General features: G+C 40.1%; 1 protein-coding gene across 2 annotated transcripts in view; it reads left to right on the top strand.

Annotated features, from left to right (window-relative positions):
* The window catches only part of sdc2 (syndecan 2), a 111,647-nt gene extending 107,672 nt beyond the window's left edge, over positions 1 to 3,975 (top strand). For both annotated transcript variants that reach the window (XM_069921797.1, XM_069921796.1), the window contains exon 5: positions 2,675 to 3,975. In XM_069921797.1, the coding sequence (XP_069777898.1) occupies positions 2,675 to 2,838 (164 nt within the window). In that variant the 3' untranslated portion in view covers positions 2,839 to 3,975. The remainder of the gene's footprint in view (positions 1 to 2,674) is intronic.
* Positions 3,976 to 13,473: the final 9,498 nt, after the last annotated feature.

The raw sequence follows: 13,473 nt of genomic DNA, 5'->3' as shown, positions 1-13,473 counted from the left end.
AGGTTACAGGCCAAGTGTTGGTAACTGGGACTAGTATAGACAGGATTTGATGGTTGACATGGGCATGGAGGGCCAAAGAGCCTCTTTCTGTACTGTGAGCATTTATGACTGTGATCTTTATAGACCAATTATATATTATTGATGAAAGCACACATTTGCCTTGGCTTTTTAAATGTAGCCTTTTAGAGGCTATTTTCATTAAGCTAATTACATAGATGGAATAGTGCTGGTCTGCATACGTTATAGTATGCATTGCAGTTAATGTTTATCTCAGTGAGTAAATAATTTCATTCATATTATTAGTATCTGGGAATTTCCTCAATCAGTGTTATGATGGATGGTTTGTTTCAACTCCAATCTCACTTTTTGACCCCAAAACCCAGCAGCAATAGATATTCACCAAGACAAATGGTTACTTAAACAAAAGTTGCTTTTAGTTATCTTTAAACATGAAAACAGAATCACAATTTAACTTATCACTATCGACTTAACCAACCTAACTTAACCCCCTTCAAACTCTAAACGCACATGTATGTAACGTTCAGAAAAGTCCTTTGATTCATAGTCCAATCTCACTTCTCATTCCTCCAAGTTCACTGGTTGTGGGCAATTCTTACATTGTGCACAGAATTTAACATTTATGAAGTTCACCAGGCTTTGGTGCCCAAAAGGTAAATGTTTACTGCTCAGGAAGATTCCCGTCAGTTTTCAGAGAGAGATTTGTTGTATGCTGGACACCCAGCCACTTCAGTGTCCTTGCCGAAGAAATTTGCCCCTTCAGGGTTCTCCAGGTGATAGCCTCTTTCTTCAAGTCACCACAGAGTTCCTTCTTGTTTCTCTTATTCAAAGTGAAACACTAGACAGCCAGTCCTCTCCTCTTCCATGAACCGCAAGGGCTTTGACCAGGCTGAATTAAGCACTCACAACCCGTCCTCCAAATGGGGTTTTCCACAAGCTTGCCAGCTTGTCCTGTTCCTGTCCCAGCTGCTGTTGCTGACTATAACACTATAGAAGTGATCTCTCTCTCTCCTTTCTCTCTCTGTGAGAAAAAAAAGCCTGTTTTATTCTATCTCCTTGCTAAACCACATGACCCTCTTAGAACAGCAAGGTCCCCTCCAGACTGTCTGTGGCTCTGACAAGCTCATTTATCTGTTGCCTTTTTGTAAACAATGATCCATTAGTGAAGTCTCTTGGGCACTCTCCAAAGCTTTTGCAAAGGCTCTGAGGTCTGACATATCTAACATTAGCAGAGCTCCAGTATTTTAAATAAGATCTGTTTTAAAGTGTTTGTATGTGACCTGCACTAACAAACCTTGCCCCAATTTATCTCCCCAAAACATAACTATATTCTGTAACAGTAGTATGTTGACATTCTTCTAGTCGATGTTCTCTCATCTACTTTGACTTCCAAAGAGAATTAATGTTCTAATGGAATAAGTACTTGGAACAGTTCTCTCACTGACTAGGATTTGAAGTGAAAATAATTTGAGTAGCTTAATCTCCCCTTTAGACCAGCACTATCAGTACAACAGCCAGAAGCTCTGTCTGCCTTTGGTGCTGTCTGCCTGTTCAGGAGGAGGATAATTTGCCCAATTTAGGCAATGGTTAGGTACCTGCTTGAATTTTCCCCAAACTGCTTTTGCATCCCTGGCCTCTGAGCATTTGTCGCACCAAAGTCACAGAAAATAGGCACAAATGAGTATATTGCTGTGAAAAAAAATTTGAAGTATCAAGGAGCCAATGGATATGCACTCCAATAATACTGCAATGTTCCCCTGGATCTAAACTGGGTAAACATCTGATTTTTTTTTTTAAAAAGTATCTTGTTCACAATGAAATAAATCTAAGTCAGGGGTGGCCAAACCATGGCCCATGAGCCATATGTGGCTTTGACAAAAAATATACGACTTGCAGAAATACCATATATGTTGTTGTATAGGGCGATCCCGTAACTTAAAAATGTTACCTTAAATTTAGAGTTGTCCTATACAAAGAGTCTAAAATTCTTATCTTGACGCCGCAATCACAGCACTGCTGCCATTTTCCGATGCAACCTTGTGCATGCCCCATTAGTTATTTGCAAAGTCTTAGCACTCCTCCATGGGGTCCATCCACACGCACCGACAGCTGTTGGCTCTGTACAGACTTTAAACGGCCTGTTACAGGAGCCAACGGTGGTTTATTTTAAAATATCCAAATAAAATTTAAACCTTTAAGGATAATTTGTTATTAAAATACTGTGATGAACTTTTAACAGCATTCTCTGGTCAGCAGTAAGTGCCAGATTTGGGGTTACTCTTATTCAAAGGGCATCACTCAAAACCAACACTTCAGATGGAAAATCCGGATCACCCTATACAGCGGCATATATGGCATGTTGGCTGAGACAGGAATCGTATGAGCTGGTGCCTGCAGTGGTAGTTTTAGTGGGCGTAGCTTGTGATCGTATGATTGTTGCAGCTCTCAAACATCTGAAGATTATCATGTGTGGCTCTTACGTGAAACAGGTTTGGTCACCCCTGATCCAGGTACAATTTCTACCAATTGAGTACTGAAATAATGCCAACAAAACGTTAATGTACTTGCTTTTAACTTTGTACTTCCACAAAAAAGTGTTTAATTGTATGCATATTTTGCGCAAATTTGTCTCACTATTCTAATATCTATCTTTTAGCTGTTATTGCTGGAGGAGTCATTGGCTTTTTGTTTGCCATTTTCCTCATCTTGCTGTTGGTATACCGCATGAGGAAGAAGGATGAAGGTAGCTACGATCTTGGTGAACGAAAACCATCCACTGCAGCATATCAAAAGGCACCAACCAAGGAATTTTATGCATAAACCTTCCAAGAATCTCTATTTGTGAGATCACTGAACGATAATAATTAAAGCTTTTTTGCATAGAGATAATGCCATTAGGCTTTCTTATAACAATCCCTGTTGTATTTAAATCATTTCCCTGTATTCTTTTTTAAAAAAAACATCTGGTCTATTCTTAATGCGTATGATTTTGATGGTGAATAGTGGCTTAGTGTCCATTCACTGAATTTGAAGAAACAAGAGTTAAACTACATCTGCAAACAGAAAGTATGAAAGCTACTACATCTGTTTTCTTAAATTTTCTATCAGAGTTCTATAATTTAGTCATAATACCTATAAAATTGATCTTGCAAGTAAAATGTTCATTAATTTATCTTTTTGAGGTATGTTAAAATGCCTTTCTATAGTTTTCATGGTGCAATTTGTCTTCAGATAATTCAGATGTGTAAATGTAATTTCTGCTACGGGAGCTATGTAAACATAGATCTCTACTTTGTATAAAATAGTAGTATCATGATGTTTATTTTACACTGTGCTTGATAAGCATCTAGCAAATGAATACCTGGAAAACAGAGTACAGAATTTATTTTTGGCAACATTCTGCAAAATTGTGCCCATGTGTATTTGCAGATCTCCTGTACATAAGATCTGATATAAAATTATGGTAAATCAGAACAGACCCAAAGACTAGTGACTTGCGCTACAGTAGATACAATCACAGAAGTATGTGGATTTTATCTTTTGTGTATTAATTTCTTTTTTTTTTAATTGGTAGGAAATAAAGATTTTGGTTCAGACCTTATAAAAATCAACAGGTACAGGTTTTCAAAAGCCTATTAAGTGCCTACAATTCTCTAGTTCCTTTACTGCTGTCCTGCAGTTTTCGTGGTTGATATCAGCAAATGTATGATAATTTGTACGGTCAGTTAATTTAAGTGCTATGGTTTTTACAGTTTAACAGACACGTTTTAATTGGAAATGGGGAACATAAACTACTGAATAAATTATGTAGCCCAGTCATGAATAACCATTGCCTTCTTCATGTGTCTTTTAAGAAACTTTGGTCAGCACTTAAACTGAGCATTGTTATCCATTTATAACACAGGTTACTCCTTTGTAGTCTTGTGAGGGACCAAATAAAACTTATAATGAGATGAATGTATTGTATTCTTCAATCAAAAACATTTTTAATTGAATTGTGGAGATGCATTGCCCTTTAGACCCGGTAAAGATTCATCCCATTCTCTGGATTTGATGACATCTCGTATAATGAACAAATTCTCTTCGTGGGAAGGAGGGAACTGTACTTCAGGGAAGGGTCACAGGTGAACCGGAGTTGGACCAAATCCTCGCGTGAATTGCACTCGTGCTTTTGCAAAGGGTTTAAACGAGAGTGGCCTTGGGCAGGAAATGAAGGAGATGGCAGATGCTAGGGCGAGGAAGTTTGAAAGGAGGGACAGGTGAATGGTGAAAGATGGGTGGCCTGAAGGGGTTTATTTTAATGGAAAAAGTATTGTGGGTAAGGCAGATGAACTTAGAGTCTGGATAGGTTCTTGGAATTCTGATGCTGTGGCTTTTACAGAGACATGGCTGCATTAGGGACAAGACTGGCAGCTCAGAGTTCCTGGGTTTTGAAGTTTCAAACAGGATCAAAAAGGAGGTAAAAGGGGGAGACTTAGCATTCCTAATCAGAGAGGATGTCACATATCCAATAAGAGGATCTAATGGTGGGGTCAACTACAGATGCAGTGTAGGTAGCGATCAGTAATAATAAAGGGGCAATGGCTCTGATAGGTCTGTATAGTAGGCCTCCTGAGAGTGTGTAGAAAGATTAAGGAGAATTGCAAAAACAGTTTAAGAGTTGAGAGGTCATGTTGCAACTCTACAAATCTCTGTTGAGTCCACACTTGGAATATTGTGTTCTGTTCTGGTCACCTCATTACAGGAAGGATGTGGAAACTATGGAGAGGGTGCAGAGGAGATTGACCAGGATGTTGCCTGGATTGGAAAATGTCTTAGGCAAGTTTAGCAGAGTTAGGGGTTTTCTCTTTGGAGCAAAGAAGGATGAGAGGTGTCCTTAAGATTATGAAAGGCATAGATAAGGTAGACAGCCAGTGCCTTTTTCTCAGGGCAGGGGTAGTAATCACCAGAGAACATCTGTACAAAATGAAGAAGAAAAAGTTTAGGGGAGACATCGGGGCAAGTTTCTTATGCAATTTTCATGGGTGCCTGGAATGCCTTGCCAGGGGTGGTGGTGGAATCTGAAACTTTAGGGACATTTAAGAGAACCTTAGCCAGGCATATGGATGAAAGAAAAATAGAGGGCTATGAGGTAGGTTAGGTTTTGTTTTTTTTTAGTGGGAATATACATTGAGGGCCAAAGGACCTATACTGCAATTTTAATTTCCTCAATATTGATTGAAACATCCATAGTACCAGAGGCTTAAATGGGGCAGAATATGAAGTGTATTTTGAAGATTTTCCAGAAACAGCGTGTAGATAACCCAGCCAGGTAGGGGTCCAAACAAGACCTTGTATTGACAAATGAGCCAGGTCAGGGGATCAGAGTTTCAGTGGGGGAATATTTTGGGAATAGTAATCACTCTTCCTTAACTTTCAAGATTATTATGGAGAAGGTTAGGCTTGTGCCCTGTAGAACAGCACTACATTGGGGAAGGGCAAGTATGACATAATGAAACAAATTAGAGCTAGGGGAGTAAACTGGGAGCATCTGTTATCAGCAAGTCACAACTGACAAATAAGACTTGTTTGAGGACCAACTAATTAGAGGGGTGATGCTTGGGAGATATTGCAGCAAATAGTGTATGAAGCTATTGCAGGGCTTCTGACATGATCCAAACTCCATTAAAAATGAGTGTTTCACCCCCCCCCCCCCCCTGCAGATTCATGACATTTGTTCAAAATTTGACTTTCACTGTACAACTATCAGAGTGCAGCATTTCATTTTTCACGCCCTTTTATTTGAACATTACCAACAAGAGAAAAGACCATGGAACAACTTAATACCTTCACGTAGCAGCTAGCACCACGCTATTACAGTGACGACAACTTTGTTCAAATCTGGAGCTGTCTCTAAAAGTTTGTATGTTCTCCTGTGTCCGCGTGGGTTTCCTCCCACCTTTCAAAATGTACAAAGCAAAGTTCAGTGCGTGAAAGCAAAAGTTGTGGGCTTGAGGGTGGGTGATTTTCTTCATGTCACTAATTACTAAATAGATGATTGAAGATTAATGCATTGTTTAGTCAGCATCCATCTCTTGAGTCTCAAATTATCGACGTTCTACAGTAAGTCTAGTGAGAGAATGATGACATGAGTCCATTTGAGCCTTGTTTGCCCAGCTGACACTTGTGGATTCAACCAAACTCATTTTATTGATCAACAAGTCTGATCCAACTAATATACAATTTCTAGCTGATTAACTTTGTGACCAATATTCCAACCATACATCCTAGAACCTTAGTATACAGAATAAAGAAATTAGGATGAGTTCGAGATTGCTGTTCTGTGATTTGACAGCAAGTTAGAAGTTGGAGAGATGGTGGCTTTTAAGACCATTTGTTGTCCACCTGCCTTAAAACCTGTGAATCTTTGAAATAACAATTTAGCATATGCATCAGATCATGGAAACGCTAACTCCCTCTATTGATTCCAGAATGTGGGCAAACCTGTGAATAATGCTGAAAGGTTTGGAAATTGGAAAATGATAAGAACTTGGAAAACTATCTTTTTACATCAAGATGGGGAGAAATTAATCTGTTACATTTTTTTAAATTGACAAAAGAATAGAAAGCAACTTAATACTCTTAAATCAACTTTCAAAAGTGATTTAATATCTTCAGATTATAACTTGGTGCTATAGGTCAAAACATAATTTAATTCTGAGTTGGTGATGTACTGTTTACCTGAGTGATATAACATTAACTGTGATGTTGACAGGTTGTCAAATAGAAATGTGATATTACTCCTGGGTGAAATTTCCAATGAGTTCGCTGGGTAAAGTGGGTGTGTATGTTTATTGTTGAACAATGGGCAAGTTGGCCAACTCAATACTTATGAAATCTAAAGTATTTGCACAATTAAACACCAATCCATTTGGTTATTCTAAAAGCCTAGATAAATGAGGGAAAAAACTTGACAATAGATTTCTTTAACTGTATACTCAAATCAACCCCCCCCCCCACCACCACCTTTTCAGTGGGTACAGTAGAAATTGTGCTGTTAAGGATATGAAAGTCTGATGTCATCACAAATTTTTGAAATGCTATAAAACTGGCATATGGATCTGAATGGAAGAGCTATGATGTAAATTCTAAGCAGGCTGAGCTGAAGATGTATGGAGTTATGACAATGGTGGTGGGGGGAGGGGGGGTAAAGAAAATGTTTGGAGCTTGGCTCTATTTGCATGTCATCAAGGTGCCAGTGAGTTTTTGATGATGGTGACTGACACTATGAGTTTTAAAATCAAATGCGCATGAAAGGTAAAGTCCTTTGAGCACAAGAACTAACCATGCAGAATTGGAAAGAGAACATAGTAGGTGATGCCTCTGCTGTCTGGCTAGCAATGGGGACGAGTACAAATTGACTCAGTCAGCAGTGGAGGAGGAGGATTGTGTTGGCATGGCTGCAGAGGTCAAGATGTTTGGGTATTGGCTCAAAACATCAACAATTTTCCTCCAGCATATTGATTGCTGCTCCAGATTCCAGCATCTGCAGTCTCTCAAATCTCCCAAAAGTCATATATTGACTGATAGAATAGTACAGCTCAGGAACAGGCCCTTCAGCCCATAACACCTGTGCCAAACACGATGCAAAAAATAATCCCATTTGCCTGCACGTGATCTATATCCCTCAACTCTGCCTGTTTGTGTGCTGCCCAAATGGCTCTTAAATTTCACTGTTATATCTGCTTACACAGCAATCCTTCCACCCCCCCCCTCCCCCCCCCCCAACCCAGCAGCACATTGCAGGCAGCTACTGACATTTTTTTATTTAAAAAAAGGAGCGAGCTTTGCACATTCACACAGCCTCTTTAAACTCCCCCTCTAAAATCTATGTCCTCTAGTATTTGAATTTGCTCCATGATTGAGGGGATGGTGGGGGGGGGGGGGGGGTGGAGGGGGGGTGGGAAGCTATCTACCATATACATGCCTCTCACAATTTTCTGAGATTATAAACAGTTCCTCATTATAGCTTGTACTCTACTCCAGTTAATGTCCTGGTGAACCTCTTCTTCATCCTCCTCAAAGTCTTCACATCTTTCTGAAATGCAGTGAGCATACAATACTCCAAATGTCTAACTTTTATACAACTGCAACATGACTTTTAAACTCAATCCCCTGACCAATGAAGACAAGTTAGCATACCTTATTTGTTAATCTATCTACCTTACACTTAACTTGAACTTTCACTCCAATGCCTCTTTATACATCTATGCTGTGAAAGGTCCTGCCATTAACTGTATTTTCCCCGTACATTTTACCTCCCGAATGCAATATCTCACTGGTCCAGAATAAATTTCATCTGTCCATATCTCTAACTAATCTGTCATTTTCTTGTATTCTTTAACAAACTTTTCACCAAGTTGCCTATTTTTTAAAATTTACACACACACACACACTATAAAATATATCAGGTAGTTAACAAACAATAAAGGTCCCATCACTGATACCTGCAGAATACTTCTAATCTCCAGGTGGACAAACATCCCTCGATCATTTATCGCCAAGCTACTTTTAAATTCAATCTACCAAGTTACTGTTAATCTTATGGATCAGCCTTCCATGAGGGACCTTGTCAAATGCCTTACTAAAGTCATGCAGATAACATCTCTGTCCTACCCTCATTGTTCATCTTTGTCACCTCAAAAAATAAGTTGTCTATTTGACATGATACAGTGGACCCCTGTTATAACGCGATGGTTTGGGTCCAAAAAATCAGATTGTGAAAAAAGCAGGGTCATGCTAAATTGGGGTCACGAGAAACAGCGTTTTCAAAAAAAAAGAACACGAGTACAATTCCTGTATTTGCAATAATTTTTTGTATTTTTTAAAAAAGAGATCGGGTGTTCATTGCCTGAACGCAACATGTTGATGGTGGCGAGTGAAATCCAAAATGCTTCTGAGCTAGTGGATTTTTCTGTGCTCCACATCCTGGGTCTCCAGCCAACATAGGCTAGCTGAGGTACTCAATGGCTTCAGACACTTTTGGGGGTGGGAGTGAAAGCTCATTGTCCTCCTCCTGTGGCTTGGGAAATGGTGCTATAGCAACGTTACAGATGATCTCGGTGTCCGTCAGATGCTCATATGTTGGGTATTCTTCATCGGCAGAGTATCACTGGTGTAAATCCTCTTTGCTAACTTGAAACTACCTCTGCACCTCAACCACCTCTTCATCTGTGAAGCCCTAGAATTCTTGCTTGTCATCATCTTCCTCGGTGAATTGTTGGGTTGAAAAGACTGGACCCAGACCCTTCTCCCAGCATTTTTACCCACACACGAGGAGCTGACTGCTGCCCAGCCCTTCCCACTGAAGTGGCAAACTTCTTTAACGTTCGTGCTTTTTAAATAGTCTTCCAGTGTTATTGATTCATCTACAATTCGACAAATTAATTCCTACCTGTCATTCTGCTTGAACATGGAGATGATCCCCTGATCTAGAAGCTGGATCTTAGATGTAGCATTCTTTGTGAGGTAAGAAACTCTGATCTTTCTGTCGTTGCTTAATAGGTTGGCAGGTGAGTGGGATAGTTGTCAAGCAAAAGAAGAGCTTTGGCTCTAGCTTTTGGTTACGTGAGTGAGTGCAGACAGCAGGGACAAAAGTTATGTAAAACCAATCCTCAAAGATGACACTGGTTATCCAAGCATTGCTGCTACACATGTATTCAAATAGTAACTTCATGTTGACATGGAAACAGCATAGCGAGCAAATTTGCCTGTCATGAGTGGTTTTAACTTGTGTGTACAAGTCTTGTTAACACAAAATAACAATGTTATATGATCTTTGTGTTGTTTGAACCCCTCGCGTTGATGGACATCATCTTTGTGTGTGGTCTGGGATCATCTTGTAGCAGAGGCCCGTTTCATCACAGTTGTACACTTGTTTTTTTAACATATCCACCTTCTAAGAGTTTTCAGTTCTGCATGGCATTTGCTGGTGGTGGCATTGTTGTCTGAGCAAATTTCTCCAGATGTTAACATTTGAGAAATCCTGTGATGGCGTTTAAACCGGTCTAGCCATTCATTGCTAGCTTTGAACTGTGAGGTTTCTCTGTTGATCAGCTGGTCAAACTTTTTGGCTTGAGCTTTGAGAATAGGCCTGGAAATTGGAAGGCCTTCTGAGTTGGCTTGAAACACATGTACAGAGAGTCTTCGAGGCTTATGTCTTTGGCAGTCTTCATGCATTTGGCCTTTAGTTCCGCCGCTTCTTCAACTTTCCGAAGTGACACGCGTAACTTACCTTCCTGAGATTTCCAGCCACGAAGTGTTGATTCAGGTGTGCCGACGTCTCGTGCTATCCACAAACCTGGGTTTGATTTTTATTCTTGATCGTGTCGAGTGTGTGAAGCTTATCCTTCACTGAAAAAGCATTTTCTAATGGCACGTACCATTTCGATCTGAAAACAATTTCAATTCCGGAAAGAAGAAAAAGGTGGGTGGGGGGTGGGGGGGGGGGGAGGTCAACTGGCTAATCGTGTTATATTCAGGTTTGTGTTAAATCGGGGTTCCACTGTATTAGACTATCTCACTATCCCATACTTTTCCAAATACAAGTAAATTTTATCTGTAAGAATCCTCTCTAATAGCTTCTTTACCACTGATGTAAGTTATTCGCCTATAAATTGCCTGATTATCCCCACTGCACTTCTTAAACATAAGAACAATATCTATTTTCCATTCCTCCTGGACCTTGCTTTTGGTTAGAGAGAATAAAGATCTCTAAAGGCCCCACCAATCTTCTCCCTGTCTCTCTCAAAAGCCTGTGCTGGTTCCCATTAGGCCCTGGGGACTCATCTACTTTAATGTTCTGCAATAGACTTAACACTTTTCTTGATATTATCATGTCCTGGAATGTTAGCATACCCCACAGTATCATCATCCTTGGTGAATACCGATGCCAAGAACTTTTTAGATGTCATAAATCATGAAATACCCACATCAAACCATGCTTCCCATACCCCTAAATCCATTTGACTCATCCCAAACCTTTAATGCTTCTTAAATGTAAGCTGTGTAGCTGAACTCTTTGACCTGCATTTATTCACTTGGTATAAATTTGATTTGTCTGGTTATTCTGCAGTGGTATTTGAGTAAAACATTGACTTTGTTATTTGTGAATAAACCAGACATTCTTTGAAATAGTTTCACTGAACCAATATTTTCCACTGGCAAGCTGCGCAGCGGTATATTGGTGAGGTTATTCAAAGGATTGTTAAGAATCCGGTGACAGTTCATATCTTCTCTTTGCAGTTGGAAAATTTAAATGCTGTTTGCAAATCTAGGTGTTTTTTTTAAAGTCAGTATTAGATAAAAGTGATGATGAAGTCACTGACATAAAATCAATATTTCTCACTAAGAGAAAATCTTTAATTCTATCAGTGATCTACATGTGACTTGTTCCTTGAAACTATTCCGTTTGAGAGCAATTGGTGACTGTTGAATATGCACCTTGAAAACATTCCTTGCAACTGGTGAACTAGTGAATTGGATTTGATGATGGCTGTACCGGAGAAATCAGAGAGTAGTGGTGGAAGATTGCTTCTCAGACTGGAGGCCTGTGACTAGTGGTGTGCCTCAGGGATCAGTACTGGGACCATTATTGTTTGTCATCTTTATTAATGAACTGGATGATAATGTGGTAAATTGGATCAGAAAGTCTGCAGATGACACAAAGATTGTCATCCAGATCCCAGGTCCCACTCAACTTACTTTCATTGGCTTTAGATCTTCATGGATGTGGCAATGCACATGACCAGATGGTGAATGTTGTGCCTTCATGTAAGAAACGCTGCAAGGATGAGCTTGGGAACTACAAACCAATGAGCTTAACAACAGTCTTGGGAAATTTAATAGAAGAGGTTCTGAGAGACAGATCATATGTGCATTTGGACTGATTAGGGATTTTCATCATGGCTTTGTGTCTTTCTCACAAGTTTCATTGAGCTTTTTGAAAAGGTGACCAAGTTTATTTATTAAGACAGAGAGTAGATATTGTCTTTGTGCACTTTAGTGAAGCTTTTGTCAAAGTACTACATAGCCAGGCCAGTGTAGAAGGTTAGATTACATGGGATCAAAGGTGAGCTAACCAATTAGATACAATATTGGCTTGGTGGTCGGAGTCAGTGGGTGGTAGTGGAGGGTTACTTTTCAGATTGGAAGCCTTGACCAGTGTAATGCTGTAGGCATCAGTCCTTGGTCTACTATTTCTCATTTATATGAATGATTTGGATGAGAATGTACTTTAGATGCCCTGGTCACTAAGTTTAGGTGACTAAAATTGTTGGTATTGTAGAGTGTAAAGAACGTTATCTTGGACTACACTGGAACTTTACTCAAGTAGGGAAATGATCCAAAGAGTGGGGGATGAAATTTAAATAAATGTGTGGTATTGCATTTTATGAAGTGAAATGTGGACCAAAGGGCCTGTCTTCATGTTGTATAGCTCCATGACTATGAATAAAACAACCAGTCTCCATCACCTGCCCCTGCATTCTTATGGGTGAATTCTATTCTTCCTCACAATGATTCTTAGGCCAATCTGTTGTGATACTAGTTGAGGAATCATGGGAGAGCTTTCCTTTCAACGGAGCAGAGGAAGTAAGTCTCATTCAAATAATGTCAATTAAGAGCAATGCTGTGGATGTTTGGAAGTTTTCGACTTTTTTGAACTGCGTAACATCTCCAGAGAGATCTGGAGTTGAAATTACTCTCAACTAAGGCACAACAAATACTTTTGCGAAAACCACTCTAACAGCTGTATCAGAGATAAAACACAGGATTCTATTGACCCCATGATTTAGTGTAAAAACAAATGCTGGAGAAACTCAGCAGGTCAAACAGTACCTTTATGTAGCAAAGGTGAAGATAAATCACCAACGTTTCGGGCTTGAGCCCTTCATCAAGGTGTGGGGGAACATGAGAGATGTCTGAATAAAAGGGTGGTGAGGGTGGAAGATGATAGGTGAGAAGGGGGGGTAGAAACACTGCGGTGGGGGAGGAGTCGGCTAGGTGGAGAGGAAAGGTAGTGGAACTGGAATAACTAGTTGGGGGAGGGAAGAGGGAAAAGGGCAAGCTGATTAGTGGAATGCATTGAACTCAATGTTCATGCCCTGGGGTTGGAGGGTGCCCAGATGAAAAATGAGGTGTTGTTCCCTCAATCTGTGGTTGCTCAGGGTGGGGTAATGTGAAAGGCCATGGACAGACATGTGAGCTTGAGAGTGTGACTCAGAATTGAAATGGTTGGCTATGGGGGGGGGGGGGGGTCCGCTTTTGTTGCGGATGGAGAGGAGGTACTGGGTAAAGTGATCTCCTAATCTATGACCGGTCTCTCCAATGTAGACTGTGCACCAGATGCAGTAAATGAGTTCTTTGGAGGTACAGGTGAAGTGTTGCTTCATCTGAAAAGTCTGTTTGGGACCTCAG

This window comes from Narcine bancroftii, chromosome 2, assembly GCF_036971445.1.
Source record: "Narcine bancroftii isolate sNarBan1 chromosome 2, sNarBan1.hap1, whole genome shotgun sequence".
NCBI classification, from domain to species: domain Eukaryota; kingdom Metazoa; phylum Chordata; class Chondrichthyes; order Torpediniformes; family Narcinidae; genus Narcine; species Narcine bancroftii.
The sequence above is the reverse complement of the archived record's forward strand: the minus strand, read 5'-3'. Positions and strand labels throughout refer to the sequence as shown.